At 55.7% G+C, this 18,630-nt stretch overlaps 2 protein-coding genes across 4 annotated transcripts; both read right to left on the reverse strand.

Annotated features, from left to right (window-relative positions):
- Positions 1–638: 638 nt before the first annotated feature.
- Positions 639–11,446, reverse strand: GPAT4 (glycerol-3-phosphate acyltransferase 4). Of its 2 annotated transcripts, none has more exons than XM_053966613.1 (13): positions 11,425–11,446; positions 9,050–10,203; positions 6,448–6,517; positions 5,828–6,125; positions 5,670–5,744; positions 5,153–5,242; positions 4,947–5,040; positions 4,369–4,484; positions 4,082–4,137; positions 3,668–3,753; positions 3,320–3,448; positions 3,163–3,242; positions 639–2,576 (listed from the first exon to the last, which is right to left on the reverse strand). In XM_053966613.1, the coding sequence occupies exons 2-13, from the start codon at positions 9,212–9,214 to the stop codon at positions 2,468–2,470; spliced, it is 1,368 nt and encodes a 455-aa protein (XP_053822588.1). In that variant the 5' UTR covers positions 9,215–10,203; positions 11,425–11,446; the 3' UTR covers positions 639–2,467. The 2 variants fall into 2 exon arrangements, with proteins under 2 accessions (XP_053822588.1, XP_053822589.1); XM_053966614.1 differs by lacking the exon at positions 11,425–11,446 and adding an exon at positions 10,598–10,823.
- A 205-nt stretch (positions 11,447–11,651) lies between these two features.
- GINS4 (GINS complex subunit 4) lies at positions 11,652–18,460 on the reverse strand. 2 transcript variants are annotated; one of them, XM_053966620.1, is made up of 8 exons: positions 18,313–18,460; positions 18,060–18,146; positions 17,646–17,759; positions 17,088–17,185; positions 16,674–16,762; positions 16,237–16,327; positions 16,051–16,154; positions 12,915–13,003 (listed from the first exon to the last, which is right to left on the reverse strand). In XM_053966620.1, the coding sequence occupies exons 1-7, from the start codon at positions 18,397–18,399 to the stop codon at positions 16,058–16,060; spliced, it is 663 nt and encodes a 220-aa protein (XP_053822595.1). In that variant the 5' UTR covers positions 18,400–18,460; the 3' UTR covers positions 12,915–13,003; positions 16,051–16,057. The 2 variants fall into 2 exon arrangements, with proteins under 2 accessions (XP_053822594.1, XP_053822595.1); XM_053966619.1 differs by lacking the exons at positions 16,237–16,327; positions 16,674–16,762; positions 17,088–17,185; ... (1 more) ...; positions 18,060–18,146; positions 18,313–18,460 and having other exon boundaries at positions 11,652–13,003; positions 16,051–16,132.
- Positions 18,461–18,630: the final 170 nt, after the last annotated feature.

An 18,630-nucleotide genomic window follows, 5' to 3' on the forward strand; every position in this document is an offset into this window, starting at 1 on the left:
CCTGTGCATCCCCACATTGAGACAGGACCCCAAACAGTGCTGATCCATGCAGGGCCACAGCCCAGTAGCCAGGACTGACCCCTCTCCTCCCTGTGCTGCCCACCATGGCTCCCACTTTCCCACTGACCACTTGCTGCTGCAGCAGAGTGGTGACCCATCAGTGCTGGGGTCTGGACAGGAGCACTCAGCAGTGAGCACTGGCTCTGCCCACCCTGTGCCTGGTACCAGGCAGCCTCAGGCTGTGTGGGCAGAGCCAGCTGTGCCGGGGGTGCAGCAAGGCAGGCCAGCCTGGCAGGCAGATGGATGGCAGCTCCACTTCAATTCTGCATCCCTTTTCTCCCAGACAAACCCCGTCGGATTTTCATAAATCAAAGCGCCACACTGTTTAATAAAAATTTATTGACTTACAAGTGATTATTTATCAAAAGGCCATTAATAGCAGCTCCGGGAATGATGTGCTACTGGGTGGTGCGTGGAGACTAATAGCAAATCAATGCCAGCATCCGGGCAGAATGCATATGAGGGCTCCTGGCCCCAGTGGGGTGCACGGCTGCTGCAGCCGGAGCCAGCAGCCCCTACCCCGTGGGCCACCCAGAGCTCCCCCCCAGTTATTTATCGCTTACAAATGAAATGATCGATACTTTTAATCTAGAGCTAAATTTATTAACTTTCTCATCGGAGAGAGACATATTGACTGGGGGCATGGGGTGGGAGAGCCAAGGAAAGATGGATGTGTGCCTCCTAACCTGTCCAGCCAGCTCCTTGCCTGCTGTGGACCGTCCTGAATGCTGCTGGGGATGGTCCCCAAGCAGAGCAGGGTGGCTGGACATCCTGCAAAGCTGAGGAAGGTTCTACAGATCACCACGGCATCAGGGACAGGGGACCCAGCTGCAGGCAGGAGACTTGTGGGCACCTGCAGCTGGATCCAAGTTCCTGAGGACATGGCAAGGGGGTGGAGGAGGCTTGTGGCCTTCAGCAGTGCCTGAAGGAAATGTCCGTCCCACCCCCAGAGAGGAGAGCTCTGGGGACACAGCCCTTGATAGGACTCAGGAGCGGCTGCTGAACGGGGAGAAGAGAAGGAGAGCCTGGAGACCCTGCCTGGGCAGCAGGGATCAGCAGGCAGCGATGTCTGTGTCCCCAGCTGCAGCTCAGCACACCGGGAAGGGCCACCCACAGCACGCAGCGAGCACGGCACTGCCTCGGCAACAGTGACTCACTGTGGCTCCCTCCAGGGCTCCCCAGACCACAGAACGGTGCAGGGGTCTTCATCCAAATGGCCCCTGAGCTTGCAGCCAGAGCAGCAAAGTTCCATCAGGTAAATAAAGAAGAGCAGGAAAATTCAGATTTAAGGCCATTTACACAGAGCAGCTGTCCTCACCTGGCCTAGAAGATGCCCTTCCCAACAAACAACACTCAAGGTACAAAGGAGGCACTTAGATAACTGCCTTCTCCAGAGCACTAGAAAATGCAAGCAGGCTTCTGCAGGTAGCAGTGAAACAGCTCTTGCTTGTAAGAGCAGAGAACCCAATGTAAGTGCTCAAGTTTGTAGGAATGTAGGGAAAATGGGAAAAATGCCCAAATTCAAGTTGTTTTACCAAATATTTTACTTGCAGTGCAGAAAGGGGCACCACCTCCAGCACAAGATTTCAGTTTTCTTGCAACAAGTTGATACTCTCCATGTGTGTGCATGACAAGGTCAGATGCCACTGTTGCCCTCAGAAGACATTTGAAAAGGGATTTGCTGCCTCAGCCACGAAGTCTTGGGCTCTCCTACACACTCCAGGCTCCCACCATAGCACGTACAGATTCCTCAGGAGCCCCACCTGCCACTCCACTGACACCTGGCACCCCACAGCCCCAGGGGACAGAGGGACATTTCCAAGGAGTATGATCCTTACTGCATCAGGAGCAGTGAAGAGGCTGCTACTCAGACACTGTAGAAGCAACAGTCTGGTCAAGCTGACAGGAAGGTGGCAAAAAAAGAGATTTCTCCTGGAAGTGGATCTGAAAATGGCCTGAGAGACCACATTCTGCTCCTAAGGGGTTTATGCCTCATACATGAGGGGGACAGGCTCATGAGGATTCCCTTGGTTGTCAAGGCAGCCAATTTCAGCACAGCTCACCAGCTTTTGTGTTGTGGGAGACTTGTGACTGACACACATGCACATCACACCAGTCCTTCCCTGGGGCTGGACACACCAGATGGAAGCACATGACACCGTAAGAGTTTCATTTAATACTGCCCCTGCAAGGGGCTTCACTGTAACAGTAACAAGAAGGCATCTTTGCCATGAGCTGCCAAAGGCCTAAAGACTCCAGGCAGCAACAGTGACTCCGCAAAACAGCCAGAGGATGAAAAAGCGAGTCCAAGCAGCTCTGGAGTAGCCCAAGTCCAAAGATTCAGAGTTGCTCCAGACAAGCCCTGGTTGGTGCTGGAGCCCCGGTGGCAGTGCTGGAGGCAGCAGACTCAGGAGCGGCTCCGGTCTTCATGGCTGCCTACAATCATTTTGCTGTAGAGTTTCTGTTGCTCCTCCTTGAACGCATCTTTCACCTTCTCCCTTTTCAGTCCTCCATCCCTGGGGAGAGAGTCATATCAGAGAGGCTGCAGGCAGGCATCACCTTCGTCTGGGACTGTTCAGGGCAAGTCAGAATTCCAGTGGGTGCTGACAGCTGTCCCAGTACCACTGGTGGTAGGTCTGCCACTGCTGCCAGGGCACACTGAAGACCACCTGTCCCCAAAGGGCATCACTTTCTTACCTGGTTCTGCCAGGAGCTGCCCCATGGCTCTGCACTGTGCTCAAAATAGCAACTCTGCCAGAAACATGAGCTACTCTAGTAGCTACAGGAGACTGCCTGCCTGCCTCCTGGGCTCTGAGACCTCAGTGCCTAGGAAAGCAAGTTCCCAAGCTGAACACACCTTGCTGAGTAGAAACAAGTCAAACCCGGGGCATCCCAATGCAAGCTACAATCACAGAATGAAGCTCTGATGCCCAGCATACAGAAGAAGGATAGACTTTGGTCCCTGCTACAGAAGGACATTCTTCCAGAGGCCTGCTCTATCCTAAGCAAGAAACAAATGGAGCTCTACAGCCCATGAGCACATCCCAGGACCCAGAACAAGGAACTCTGGCACCAGGAAGAGAAAAGCCTGCTTGGACTCACCAGAGCAGATCCACAAGGCCCCCCTGCCTGGCAATGGCTGACTTCACTCGATTGGCAAACTGCACTGCGTCCTCTTCAGGCTGTGGCAAAGTAGGACTGTTCAGCAGGAGCAAAGGGCCAAAAAGGAAAGCGATCAGAGAGGCTGGGTTCACCTTACCTGCCTGGTCATTGGGGGCAAGTACCAGACACTGCACACGATGGCCCAGCTGGTCATCATCCTGAGGAGGTAGGTCACCATGCCGTATTTGCTGCTGTTCCAAAAGGCATCTCCAAACTGTGGGTCATACTGCAAAGGCAGGAGAGTTCATGGAAGTCAGGCAGGGGCTGCACCCTCTCTGAGGCTCCAACTTCCACCCCAAACTGAGCTAAAGGTCAGCTCTCCCAGAGCACTACATGGAGTGACCTCAGCTTTCCTGTGCCCTCAGACCAGGCTGGACTGGGCTGCCAAGACAGAGATACAGAGGGACAGACACACTTGTGCCCTATGAACGTTGCCTTGTCATACCTTGATGGCTACAGGGTAAACTGTAGCTCCAATTTCGAAGCTCCCCTTTTTGAACATCATCACAGATGTGTTGTTGATGCATGTTCCTGTAAGAGGCAAGCACAATCTTAACTTTCCTCTGCAAGTCAGTTCAGAAGTCTAAGCTACAGGCTTAAGGGCAGGGCAACAGGAACCCAGCAACTCTCCCCTAACTCTCCATCCAAGCCCTGCTCTCTGTGTGCACAGAATGGGTCACTGGGACATCATGTGTGACTCCTGCATTCTGGGCTCACTCAGCTCTAAAGACACAATGTCCCTTTTGTCTCAGTGGAGGGTCTCAAGCCCTTGCCTATGTAAGAAGGAAAGGAACAGAGATGTGGTGCTATCTCAAGGTGCCTTCTCCACCTGGTGTTTCCCTGGCCTTGTTGCACTCACCTTCTGGAAAAATAAGAATGGGCAGTTTGCTTTTGTCCTGGACATGTTCTGTGAGCCTAAACAGAAGAATGTCAAAAATTAGCAGAAGGGACAGATGCTTTCAGTAGCAATCCACACAGCGTATAATCCGTACCCTGCAGTCACCAGGGACTATCAGGGTGCCAACAACAGGGGCACAATCTCCCAGCACTTATGAGGCCATGCAGTATCCTCATCCAAGGGAGGTGAACAGCCCTCTACCTCCCCCAGCCTTCAGACCCACCCCCTGCAGCCAGCGACTGTCACACCTTCTGGCGACGAGGTGACGATCTTTGACCTCAGAACGTTCGAACCAGACATGGGGACAAGCTTTCACCATGGCTCTCTGTATCACACCCATGAGCCCTCCATGGATCTGACCCACCTGAACAGGGCAAGAAGACACAAGTTACAAGACCTGGGCACACATGAAAGTCAAGGCTGCGCCCAGTTTCACAGCCAAACTGAGGTTCATCTTCCTGCCCCTACCCTGGAAAGGCTAAGAGGAAAAGTCCCAGGCTCTGATTTGAAAGACAGATACAGCAAACCCCAAGTGCTTTCCCCATGGCAGGAGGTCCAGCTGGGGAAGCGTTTTGCTCTTCCAGCAACAGCAAAGCCTAGAGCTCTTCTTGCAAAGCTGCGCCCACAGACCCCTGGTGCTTGGAGTTCCAGGCAGAGCTTGCACACCACAGACAACAGAGTCTGACAGTGCCCCAGTGTGCCATGCAGGGTCAAGTAGCTGTACATGCTCAAAGGACTCTTGCTGCCTGCTTCCTGCCCCATAACAAGCTTTGCTGCTCCCTCCATGCAGGCAGCCAGGCCCGGGCAGGCAGAGCTGGTACATTACCATGGCATAGTAGCCATCACTGGCCAGGATGATCACATCAATGGGGGAGGTGTGATTGGCCACACAGATGCCTCCATTTCGGGGTCTGTTCTCTCTAGGCAAAACAAAGGTAGAGGTGAAGAAAGAGGAAGGAAGCAGGAGATCTACGTCGTGCCCGGCACGGAGCACCTCCCGGGCAGGGACAGTCTGGAGCAGACAGGCCTTACCGGTCGTGGTAGGTGATGATGGCTGTGAGGGCACGCACACAGATCCGGTAACACATCAGGTGCACGTGTTTGCTCAGGAAGTCCTTACACCTGCAGCCCAGACAGAGACCATCACTCCCCAGTCCTACAATATCCCCTGTAACAGTGCCACTCAGCCCAGCTGCCCCAGGCTGTGAAATCCATCTCTCCTACAGAAACACAGCATGTCCTGGCTTTGCTGTCAGCTTATGATCACTGATTCTTAACTCATGAGAATAAAATTTTGGCCTTTGCTCTTTTCTGTTATTATTCCTTTCAGAGGCCAGGGCTGAGCGCTCTGCCACTGGCTTAGTGCTCGCATCTAGGCCCTTTGTTGAAAATTACAGGGTGTCCATTCCTGAGAGATCACAGCTGCCAGGACCACCTGCTGTGTCTGCAGGTGGTAGAACAGAAAGCTTTGTAGGGAAATTTCAGGATTATAAGGTCTCAAACTGCACGGAGTGCTCCCCATATGCTTCTCCCTCAAAGATGAACTCACCTTCCATTTGGCAAATATCCCACCACTGTGGTACCAGTCACCAACAAGCTGATGCCAGTAAATGCCAGGGCTATCCTGCAGAAAGAGGGAAACTACATGCTAGCAAAGCCAGGCCAGCAGCACCTTGTTGGCAGGCAGGTCCCGGCAGCAGGACTCACCTGAGGGGCAGAAGGAAGCAGTAGCGGATGAGCACACCAAGTCCCCAGAGCACCGTGAGGCGCAGGCTGATATACTGGAAGTTGTAGTTGGTCCTGCTGAGCAGGTTCCAGGACTCCAGCTCTTCAGCTGAGAATCTCTTGGTCACCTCATCATCCATGATGGTCTCGATGCCTTTGCGGCAGAAGTAGAAGATATCTGAGAGCTCAAACTCAGGGGCGTCCAGGGCTTTGCCACTGCCACTCCGGCGGATCTCCTTGATCTCCTCCTCCAGTGACGTTGGGTCCTTTGCAATGATACCTGCAACACACCATAGGCAGCTCTGAGCAAACTGTGACTTGCCCACTCAAAGAGAGACAAAAGCCAAGGCCCTTCCTCACCCGCCCTCCTCAGGGTCCCCTTCCTTTCTCCAGTCCAGACAAGCATAAACCTCCCCACTATCTAGAAATTAAGCACTCCCAGGGTGCTTCCCTGCACTCCCTCATTAAACAGAGCTCTCTAGAACTCCCTCCTACATGGAAAAAACTTCCCAGCAGACCGCAGCTGCTCAGAGACACCACATTTACCCCACCTCCCCAAAAGAATTTTGAACTCCATATACCCATGCAGGGCAGGATCTCACCATTGACATAGGGCTTGTACAACGGATGGTTCTTCTCCTTGGCACCACGCTCTATTCTCAGTGTTGCCCACTGCAAGACAGACAGGACAACCAAGATTGGCAAGGCCTAAAGCTCCACACTGCTGCCCATTTTAGAGCTGACTTCCAGGAGGGACCATAATGCAGGGGAGAAGATGGGGCTAAAGTAGGAGGCTTCCATACAGAACTGAAAGAGTGAGTGATGAACCCAACTGAACTGAGGTGGAAGAAGAGACCGGCCTGAGAAACAGGGAGTGCCAGAGGGCAGAAGAGAGCTCAGTGGTGAGATGGCACAGCAAGGTTTTCTGCAGTTTCTGTGACCTCTCAGCTCTGCTGCACCTTGCATGTGGTTGCCACTGCACAGCTTCTGGCTGAGCTGTGCAACCTGCTGGGGTGACTGCACCACAGTGTAGGAAGCTGGTCAGGGGACCAGGGCTACTTTTCAACCCTTGTTCCTTCCAAATTCAAAGCAGAGACTGTGTTGTCAGGTTGCTGCTGACACATCAGGCTGATGATGGGATGGGATCCTTTCCCCTCTGATTCAGCTGATGGCTGCTGCTGCTTCTCAGCTCAGCAATCTGCCCAAAACAGCAGCAGCAAGCACCCTCAGACAGCTGGTTGCCAACTCCTGTGCCAGGACTACTTGTTCTATCAGCTAATTTTCAAGGGCACCAGCACAAACTGCAGGCTGTATTTCTGTGCAGTTTTCCTGCCTGCCCTCCAAATAACCTTCACAGCCTGTAATTCATATAGGTCTGGAAGGACAAGCTTCTGAAGGAGGAGGATCTGTGTACAACATGCTTATCTGTGAAGAGGGGAAGCTGCTGCCAACTCTGGCATCCCAATCTCAGCCCATACCAGCAGCAGAGCAGGAGGCAGCAATGAGAGAATGGTAATTGCATACGGAGTGTCCTGCTCACCTCGCAGCTGCCTCTGCCAGCAGCCAGAACTCCAGCATTGCAGAAGATTGCCTAGATGCTGCCATCCCAGAAGTCAGGAGAGGAGCTCTGACCTCGCAGGAGCAAAGCAGCCTATGGAGAAGGCAGTGCTTGCAAGCCCAGCACATCTCCACCCTGACTGTGGCAGCAGCAAACCCAGCCTCCCACCCGAGAGGCAGCAGGCAGGTGCCCTCCCTGCCACCAACACAGGTGTGCCGCTGCCAGCCAGGCCTTGCAGCTCGGGCTGTGTCCCACAGGCTTCCAGACTCTGCCACACTCCCACGTGCTGCCCCTCTGGGTTCCCACCACTGGCCTTGAGTGCTGGGAAAAGTATTTCGAGTAAATAATAGCCCTCCAAAATACAATTCTGAATGGTCAAACTTAATGAGTGAATTTTGCACCAAATCAGTGACCAGTTGTGCATGAGTGCTCCTCTATCCTGCCACTAAGATCCTTTAATAAAAGCTGGAATAGACTTCCCAGTATTTTCAGAAAAATAGTTTAAAGCACCAGTATAGGTGTTGAGAGTAAATGTTCCTGAATTGAAGAAAGAGAGGAAAAAGAAAACATTGTGAAAAGTTCAATTTAAAACTTTTTTTCTACCGACTTCAGTCAGTAAATTTGTAGTCAGGTCTTCCAATATCTGTGTTAATGAAGCCCCTCACAAAGCCCAGGGTCTTCTCATTTATACCTCAGGCTTTTGGGAGGGCTCAAGAGTTTAAAGAGCTGAACATGGTGAGCTCCAGGGCTGTCTTCCCAAGCCAGCCAGTATCCCCAGGGATACTCTGGGGACAATCAGCCCTGTTCCAACAGCAGCAGCTATACCATACATCCTTTAGCAGCATGAACTCCATAGTAAAGACACTAGCAAACACTTTGCCTTTCACCTGGGCTACCAGGATAGGGTGGTATAGGCTTTACCTGCTACTCCTAGTAGATAAAAAATTCTGGTCTGGGCAGGAACTTGCTTCAAGAGGTGTTGGCTCAGAGACAGCCATAAAATTAGTCCACCAAAGGCAGGCAAGGGAACAGCATGACAACAAGCTGGAAAATTCCACTTGGCCTCTCTGTGCCAAGAGGGTCGGCAAGGGCTGCTGGTTGTCCTCCAAGGCAGCAGGTCCAGACATGGCTCAGTAGGTGACACTCCAGGACAGAAGCATGTTGAGAGCTCTGGGTTCTGGCCACAGACCACTCAGAGCTTGCAGCACAAAAGGCCTGCCTTACCTCCTCTGCTCTTGCTTCGTCCAAATGTGTCCTGGAGAGGAGCAACCTGCTGGCTGCAGCCTGGTCCCTCCCCATCACACCTGACCCCACTGTAACAGCACCCTGCCTTGCCTGGGTGCTGAACCCCTCCAAGCTACCCCTCAGACCCTGCTGCACTCCTGCTGACCGCGGAGCCTTGCTAGACTATTGCTTTACTTGAAGACTTACTAGATTAATTACAGGGAAAAAACAGGCCACAAATAGAGGTCTCATAAATGGCATTTGGCTGAGATGAGCCAAAGAAGTCAACTGGCAGCAGCACGACATCCAAAGCCCTATCTTCCACTCTAGTCACCCAAAATCCCTATCTGAGGCAAAAGCCTCTCTTCCATGCTTGGACAGACCTCTGCAAACACAGAGAACATTCTGAAAACATGACTTACCTGAAAAATCTTTAATAAAGTTTTCATGTAAACCTTGCGGATGCCAAAGGAGACTCCAAAAATTGCTGGCACGATGATGAAAACCAGAAGCAGAGTGAAGAGAACAGTTATGGAAATCCCCAAGAGATTAACCACTAGGCTGTCAAAGGGGAGCAGGAGGAACATGGTGAAGGGCCCAGGCAAGGCTGGTGCCCTGCAGCCAGACAGAAGGGCTGCTCGCAGCAATGAACCAGTCCTCCTGTTACTCAGCAAGTCTCACACATGCACTGAGTCTGCAGCGTGCTCAGAGACCCCATTCCAAAGTTCACATCCTTTTGGGGCTCTGAGAGAGGGAATGCAACAGGATCAGAGAGAGCACTTGGGAAAACAAGCCAACAGCCTGCCAGGAGCTCAGCTGAGTTCAGATGATGCAGGCCAAAGAGCTCAGAGCAGACGGTGCACGCACACTGCTTTGTCCATGGGCAGGTGGTGGGCGCGGCACGACTGCAGGAACGGATCCCCTCCCAGGCTGCCACTGAGCAAGTCCTGCTGCGGGGCAGCTTGTGGAGAATCTGGCAGCAGAATCCCCTCCTGGCTGCTGAGAGCATGCAGAGTCTCTTCAGAGGGACAAGGTGGAGTCCATCCCTGAGCCTGCATTGGAGGAGATCGAGGGAGTTGGCACTCACAGGAGCCGGCCGTATGTGGAGCTATTATTGTTCTGCCCGCGAGGGCATGCGCACCAGCACGGGTCCTCGCATGACGCCTGGAACGAGTTCAGCTCCGGAGGCCCCTGGCATCCACTCACGCCGAAGGGTCATTACAGACACGAATGAAGCTTGTGCTCCTGGAAAGCTTTCAAACGGCTTCTTGGCAGATGTGGCACTCACATGCCACCAGCAGCGGTGGAGGAGAGCAACTGAAGTCAGCAGATCGGAGAGATGTCAACACAGAGAGCGTGGCTGGAGGCCAGAGACAGTGGGCTCTGAAACCTGGAAGGCAGTACTTGGGCTGAGGTCACACCATTCAGAGCAGCTCCCGAGACAGCATGACTGAGACAGATACTCCAGCTACTGCCTGTCACTGTCACAGACTTGGGAATCACCTCCTGCTGCCATTCATCCTGTATTTTCATACCATGCACACCTCAGATGGAGCAGACTCATCCAGAACCACACCTACGGCACAGGATGCTGCAATCAGGTCTCAAGTACAGGAAAGGAGTGACAGAAAACCCTTCCTCGTGACAAAGACCTTATCGTGTCTCTCATTTCAGGGGCATCCGAGAGAACTGAGGAAGCCAGGTACCCAGATTCCTGGGTAGGCATCACTTCCTCTGCTCCTGTAGGTCTCATCCCCAATGACAAAGGGCAGATTTACAAACAGTTCAGGACAGGAAGTTAGCCTAAGGGGAGAATTACTGCTGATGATTAGTCAAAGAAGAACTTGCTGGGGCACAGGGACCAGTCAAAGGTCACGCACCCACAGGGCCAACGGTGGTTTATGATAAAAAATGAGTCTGCTTAGGGGAGACTATAGACTCTCAACCTGAGGATGGGATTTAACAGGTACCTGACAAGCACACAGGGCAAAGGAGAGTCTGTAAAGATCCTCTTGCTCCCCTGTACACTATGTTCCAGCTGCTGGTTAAACACTGCTGTACCAGTAATGTTAAGTAGAGTGTTAGTGCTTCAAAGGCATTTACACAGACCGATGTACAGGGAGAGGCAGCTCGTCAGCCACACGTGCAGCTGCCCATTATGCCACAGCTGCCACCCATCGGAACCAGGACTCGTGCTGGTAACCTGGTCAGACGGGCCCCCCGGTCGGCAGCCGCTCCGCCGGGAGCTCCGCCGCGGCAGGGCCCACGTGCGCTGCAGCCCTGCCGCGGGCTCCCGGCGGCTCGGCGCTGGCAGCCGCCCGCCCGGGCCCGCCGCGGCCCCGCCCCGGGGCTGAGGCACGGCCGGGCGGGCTCCCGGCAGGCACAGAGAGCGCAGCCCGCACCGCTGTTTCGGGGCTGCAGCGACGGACCGCCGTCCGCCCGGTCGGCAGAGCAGCGTAGAGGCCGGGGCGGCTGCGGCGAGACCGGGGGCGGCGGCGAGGGTCGATCTCAGCTCTGTTCCCCGGGAGCGCGGCGGATCACGGCAGGGCAGGGGCCCGGCCCTCCCGACGACCTTCGTCCTCGGTGTGCGAGGGGCGGGGGCGCGCGGGGGCGGCACGGGGGGCACCGCGGCGCGGCCGCGCCGCCACAGGGAGGCCGCGGTCCCGGGGATAAACGGCGTGCGAGGGGGGACGGGTCCTTTGCGGGCGCCCCGGCCTCGCCGCGCGGGGCGGCGGCGCCGGGCCCGTGCGGGGCGGGAGGGGGCGCGGAGGCCCCGCGGGTGCGGGCGGTCACTCACCTGCTGCCGCCGCCGCCGCCGCCGCCGGGCCCCGCTCCGCCCCGCCACGCGCCGTGCGCGCCCCCGCGCCGCGGTGCGTGGCGTCAGCGCGCCGGCCGCGGGGCCGCGCCCGCAGGGCCGCGCCGCCCGTCCGCCGCCGCCAGAGGGCGCCTGCAGGAGCGCGCCGCCCGCCCGCCGCCGGCCGAGGGCCCGGCCCCGCCCCCGCGGAGGCGGACGAGGAGGCGGAGTCGCGAAGCGCCGTCACTTTATTAACTCCCCGTTACAGCAACAACGACCGCGGGCAGCCCGCCGCGCCCGGCCCAGTACCGCCGCCGTGAGCCCTTCTCGGGACCGCGGCTGGAGAGCGCCTGCAGCGGCCTCCGCACACGGCACTTGGGCGGCACCGGCCACCGCAGCTCCCGGCGTGGCTCACACCTGGCCGCGAGTCCCAGCGCACAGCCCCGCCCTTGTCACTCCCCTACGCTCGTGTTGCCCTGAGACCCTACACGCAGGAGTTACTTCAAGCAGCAGCAAGAAGTGAAGAAGCTTCTGCAGGGACTGGCAGCTGCTCATAGAGCAGCAGGCCACGAAGGAGCTAACAAACCCGTGAGCAGCATCTTCTGCAGCTGACCCTCCCCAAGGACCCTTGTGCCAGTCGGGACAGGGAGGGCACCTAGCACCTACATGTCTCCCCATGCTGCCTTCCTACCAATAAGGAGCCTGGTCTGAATGCTGCCAGGTCTGCAGGTGAGAAAGGACTAGAGCAGCAGCCCCAGAGGTGCCAAGATGCTCCCAGGCCCTGCTGGCACTCTTCACAGCGCAGGAGACAGGGCGGATCATGCCCACGTGGCAGATCTTGTAGTTCTTCCCATGGTTGTTGTCCCAGTGGGTCTTCTGTCCACACTGGAAGGAGATGCAGAACTCTGCGCCCCTATGGGAAATGGACGGCTTGGGCAGGGTAAGCTCGAAAGAGAAGATGTCCGTGTCAGCTGAGCCGTACGTGCTGTGCATGAACTGGCAAGAGATGTCGCGGAAGCTCTTCCAGCCATCAAAGGTGATGCGGACCATCACTTTCTTCTCGTACTCGATGTTTCTAACCTTCACTGTCCCTGACAGAGCACGGCCCTGGATCAGACAACTCTCCAGGCAGACAAAGTTGCTGTGCAGGTTGTTGCGGAAAGCCACATAGTTTGCAGAGGGCTGTGGGAAGTCCAGTACGTACCTGCACGCTTCCCACAGGGGGCTTTTGCTAGGTCGGGAACCGGCAAGGTCTGACAGGGCGTGCTGCAAATCACAGAGGTCCTCCTCAATCTTTGAGAAGAAGCGGACAGCTGTCAGTGAGAGCCCCTTCATATCAGCAAACACAACCTGCTTCTTCTGGCCCTTGGAGCCCTTGTCTCGCCGCTCCGGCTCAGGTTCTGCGCTCAGCTTCTGGTTGAGACAGGATCGGAGGGGTTTGCGGCCTCGGTTGCCCCGCAGCTCCTCGTAGGAGTTCAGCAGCTTGCGGATGGGGGGCGAATGGCTCAGGCAGAGCCGCACGGCCAGGTCCACGGGCATGGCTGGGGCTGCGACAGCCCGCCCGCTGCACACCTGGAAAAGCCTAGAGACGAAGGGGGGAGGTCAGGCGGCGCGGCCCCGGCCGTCGGCCCCGGCGAGCCCCCCGCCCCACCCGCGCCCGGCCCCGCTCACTCGCCGCAGCTCATCGCGCCCGCTCCGCGCCCGCTCCGCTCCCGCCGCGGCGGCTCCGGCAATGGAGCGGCGGGAGCGCCCGCGGCCGGCGCGACCCGCCCCGGCCAATCAGCGCCGGCGCCGCGCTCCCGGCCGGCCAATGGGACCGGCGCTGCCCCGCCACGCCCCCTCGCGGGGCCGCGCTCGCACCGGGCCCGGCGGCGGCGGCACCGCGGCCCGGAGAGGCACGGGAACCGGCCCGGACACCCGCGGGAACCGGCCCGGACACCCGCGGGAACCGGCCCGGACACCCGCGGGAACCGGCCCGGAGAGGCGCGGGAAACGGCCCGGACACCCGCCGGTACCGGCCCGGACACCCGCCGGTACCGGCCAGGCACAGCGCGGCCTTCCACTGCGCCAGGCAGGGGCCAGCAGGGGGAACAGCACAGAAATGGGTCCTGGAGCCAGAAAAACACGAGTGCTTTTGGAGGACCAGCAGCTGTGCAACCATCAGCCCTGGGAGAAAGAGGGGCGTGTTCCTCTTACCCAGTCTTTAATGGGGGAGGTCTGAATTGGTTTTATACACCCCTTTTCAGATGCTTCTCCAAAGACAGCTATTTCCAGGGTGTCTAAGCAGAGAAAACCCCAGAGCCCCGGCTCATCCTCTACCAACTCAGAAGCTTCTTACCCTTGATGTGTGCACTGGGAAGGAAATTTGCTCACACCCAAGCACGCAAGAGACACTGTGGTGTCCCCAACATCTATAATCAAAATCACCCTCACTGTTCAGGTCACCTGTGACTCCTTGACAGTAAAAACTGTCACTTAAATCAGATCACCCCTGCCTTGTACTCCTTGCTAATCTCCCCAGAGCTGTCTAGCCATTTATGTTAAGCAGCCCTGATTGTTCCTGCTGACAGCACAGATTTTCATCAGCTCATGACACAGCTGACTGACCTATCAATATTTCTACATGGCTCTCCATCACCACCATGTCTGAATGTCTGCAGCACAATGCAAGACACCTCTCACAGGACGGCCAAAGTCAGCTTGAACCCAGTGCCCAGCTGGCAAAAATATGATGCAAAAATGTGCTTTCAACACATCATCTCGGGCTGATCCCCCCAACTTCAGCGACCTGGGGTAGCCAACACAAACGTGAATCTTCCTAGCAATGAAACCAGTTGTCCCACCTTTCTCTTTCCCCCAGGAGAGCAGTTCCTGCTCAGGCAGGGAAATTGCAGCTCACCATCAGTGCCCTCCCTGTGACCTCTTCCACCATCCACCTACTCTGCATTCAGAGCTAATCACCAAGCTACTTCCACCCGGGGGAGAGCAGAGAACAAGGAATGTATGACATCAAGTTTAACAGCAGAACCCATGGACACTGGAAAAGCTGCCCCCATTCTACCCATTCTCTCCCAGCAGCACAGATTAAGGTGGATAAACTGCTGTGTCTTCTCCTTCGTCTAAAAGGACAAGCCAAAACCGTAATTTTCTCAATAAAGTTGTGGACACTTCTCCTTCCCCCAGCACAGACAGAGCAGAGGTGCAGTGTTAGCAGTTACACAGATGTCCCAGTATTTAGTCATGGAAGGACACAAAAGCAGGTAGCATTTTCGGGTGTGCCACAACTGACTCTCACCTGGAGCCTGGCTGATCTCAGCCATCTCCACTCTCCTGCCCAGCCTGTGAAGACACAGCCATGTGCCAGCTGCAAGCTCGAGATGAGCTACACACAAGGCACTCTGGAGACCATCAGGTCAGTTGAAGTTCAGCCACTAGACAAGGAGAGATGCCCCTCACGCTCACACTGCTGCAGCCACGTGACACGCAGCTGTGTGGCAAGTACAGGCTGTCTGGACAAGCATTCAGTCAAAGTCAGTAGGGCCAAGGAGGAAGCCTGCAGACGTGCCACCTACACACTCCTCAAGCAGATCCTGTGGAGCACGCTTCCACAGCAGCAGATTAACAAGGATTTTGTCTGGAAGCTTCAGTCACCTCTGTGAAGTTGTCTGGCTGTAAATACGGGCAGGGCACAGTTCACAAGCCCTTCCTGGGGGGCTGGCCAGAGGAACATGCTACTGATTCCTACGGATTAAACCCAGCCCCCTCTTAATGTCTATACTTGAAAGAATCTTCTTTACCTAAGTGGATTAATTAGGAAGACTATAAACCACACATGCAAAGCCACTCACACTACAAGATGCCCTGTGTCACCCCCAGCCTTGTAGAGGAAGATGCTCCCCAGACACCCCTCATGCAGGGAAGAGAAACCCTGCCCTGATGAACACAAGCGCCTGTCTGCCCACGCACTCGACAGGTCCTGAGCTGAGGTACCACACAACACCCTGGCTTCTCCTCCAATAGAAGAGGCCTGCATGGGGCAGCTTTTGCTTTGCATGACCAGCAAAAATGAACTGCGTGTCCCACTTCCCTTAGCAGTGGCTCCTGCAGAAGGGAGTCTGACAGTGTCTACTCTCACAAATGCAGCCTGACGCTGTACCAGAACCCCTCACCCTCTGCAGGGAGGGTATTCAGATGACACAAAGCAGAAACTGCTTTCTCCTGAGCCAAGACCACAGTTGTTCCATTTTGGTGATGCCACCGGCCACTGTCTTAAACAAGGCATCCCAGCAGCTACACACTGAAGCTTTCCAGACACCGCCCTGTGACACAGCCTGCTGTCACCCAGGAATGCCAGAGTAAGGACTGTATGGCTGTATGCTGGCCGTGTCACAAGCGATCAGGAGCTTTGTGAGCTGTGGGGGTAATGAATGCCTCAGTGGTACAACACTGTGGTACTCACCTCCAGTGCCACTGTGCTCTGCCTGCCATGGCAGTGGGGTCCCTGGGAGGAGACCCAGCCCCAGAGGGGACCTGGCCCAGGCAGCCCCACGGGGAGCTCCTGCCAGCCCCACTGTGGTGGGGTGGGCAGGGGAGATGGTGTAGTAGCTGCTCCTCCCACCACGCACTTACCTCTCCCCTAGATGAGCTGCACGGCTCCTGAGGCCACCAGAGGGGCCACGGTTCTGTAGCGGATCAGGTGCTGCGAGCCCTCCTCCATGTTGATGGCATATTCCCTGCAGAGACAGGGGGACATGAGCTGCAGCCCATCAGTGACACTGACTGATACCTGTGCCACGTGCAGAAATGCCCACCTACCTCTGCTCATCCGTCTCTGGCTCCACTAGGATGTTCTCCTGCCGCTCCAGCACCCTCAGAAACACAAAGGAGTCCAGGTTGGGCTTTGGAACTGCAGACAACAGATTGAGAGCACAAGCTCAGCCCTCACTTATGTTCCTCTGCAGAACACCGAGGGGTCTGACAGGTAAGAAACTTATAGCCAGCAAGGGGAACACCAGACCCTTCTAAGCAGACGCGTGTGCTCAGCCTCAGTGCAAGACAGGACTTGACAGCAGGGGCCAGCACGATCCCCTGGCAGCAGCACGGAACCACGTTACATTATCATCACATCACCTTTCTTCAACTGAGCAGCAAGTGGAGGACTAGTCCTTACATCTGGGGCTCCCTGGAGCTTTCCCCACACTTTTGCCTGCTTCTACAATTTCCAGATTACCCTAGAGTCTGGATAGACTCACCTGACTTTAGAAGAGACACTTTCTGCAGGTTAGGTGGCATGTGTTTTAGGGCCACATTTTTCAGGTAAGCCTCTGTGTTTGCCATATACCTGAAACAAACCATTGAAGCATTGAGTTAGTTAAGCAAATACAAATCTGCAGGGAGAGTACTGACTCAAAACAAGAGTAAGAGACAGCTCCTCATCCCATGGGCACAGCCAAAGAAAGGCCCTTGGCCTACCCTGGCAACTGACTCAAAGTCACCAGAGCTATTTTCAGTTCCTTTCTTGCCCACAAAGAAATCTCCTGGTAAGACACACTGATTCTTACTTCAAAACTATCTAAGGCTCACAGTCTCAAGAACTTCAGCAAAACACACAGGTAAATTTCTATAATCTATAAAAGGGGAGGAAGATACATTGAAAACCTACTCACTCTTTAGCAAAAGCAAACTCCTCTGGTGATAAAATGGAGGGCTCCCCTTCAGCTCGAGACTTCTCCTTCTCCAGGATGTGGGGAAAAAACTTCTCTATCTAATATTGGAACACAATCCAAAAGAATGACACAGATCTCTCCCAGGAGTTCAGTGTCTAAACCCCCACTCTCCACTGGATTCCCTACAAGCTGCAGGAGCAGCCGCAGGCCTGCCCAAATCCCTGCTCCTGAAGTCACTGGGACATCACAGGGGATCACCAAGCTATACAAGCATGTGTGCACACAGCAGGGCTCGGGCAGAAGGGGACAGCATTGAGCTGTGCCACCCCAGGCTTAGATGAAGCAAGCAGCACTGACAATATTGTGATCAACACTGCTGTGATCTTCGTCATTACAATAAGAAAGTCTGCCCAAGAAATTAATATGAGTTACATTCCAGAGAACAGAGAGAGAACATGCTGTAATCAAATGCTGTGCTGAGGCAGGAAGCCCTGTGTAGGTAAATATCCCTCCTGAAATTCCCCTTCTTCACCCTCCGGGCTGCACAGCAAGCATTACCTTGACCAGTCGACACCGCAGGTAGCTGCTGAGCACGTACCGGATCCTCTCGATCTCCATGTGATGGACACTGACCTTCAGGTCTCCTCTCTTCGCCCGTTTCAGGTTTGCTTCCTGCGAGAAAAAGCAACGAGAAATTAAATGGTTGAAACACCAAACAGGAAGAAACAGAGGAAGACAAGTTTTGTATGCAGAACCCACAAAACCAGACTACGGCTGCTTTTGATGAGCCAAAGCACGCTGCCTCCTCGTACTTTACCCCCCTTCTTTAGCTCAAAGAAGAAGCTCAGAGAAGCTTTGCCTCAGAGACAAGGAAGCAGACAACCCCGGCACTCTCAAAGAGACTCAGGCGTGTTCGTGCCAGTCCAGGCAGCCGGGGCCTGCCTGCACCCCACCCGAGCCTGCAGAACCTACCATATGGTCCAGCTGCTCCACAACGCACTCGATGATTTCAGGCTTACTCTCCAGCAGTTCTGGAGCAAATTTCTCATTCAGCCAGGCCTGAAAGAAGGCACGCTGTCAGTGAAAGCGAGGAAAACCTCAGCTACACCCCCGCCAGCGAGAGGAGCAAACACGGCCACGGCCCCGCCGCTCGGCATCTGCTCCAGTGCGCCCAGCAAGCCCCGCTGCCCCTCCGGCCCAGGCCCGTCGCTCTAGCCCACGACACCTGCTCCAGGCTGTGGATCAGCTGTGCTGGGGTGAGCACCAGCTCCTCGCTGTCGCCGTCCGAGTCGCCGCCGGCCGCGGCCGCCATCGCTCCCGCCCGGCGCCCGCCACCCGCGACGGCGCATGCGCGGCAGCCCGGGACCGTGGGTGGGGAATCCCGCTGGGCCAGGCGGGAAACGGAGCGGCGCATGCGCGCTTCCGGCCAATCAGGAGGCGGAGTGAAGCTGCCGCTTCCGCGGCCAACCAGGAGGCGACTTGAAACGACGCTGTTCCGGCCAATCAGGAAGCGGATACGGCTTTTTTGGAAGGCTGGAGGTGG

Source organism: Vidua chalybeata, chromosome 28 (genome assembly GCF_026979565.1).
Source record: "Vidua chalybeata isolate OUT-0048 chromosome 28, bVidCha1 merged haplotype, whole genome shotgun sequence".
Taxonomy (NCBI): domain Eukaryota; kingdom Metazoa; phylum Chordata; class Aves; order Passeriformes; family Viduidae; genus Vidua; species Vidua chalybeata.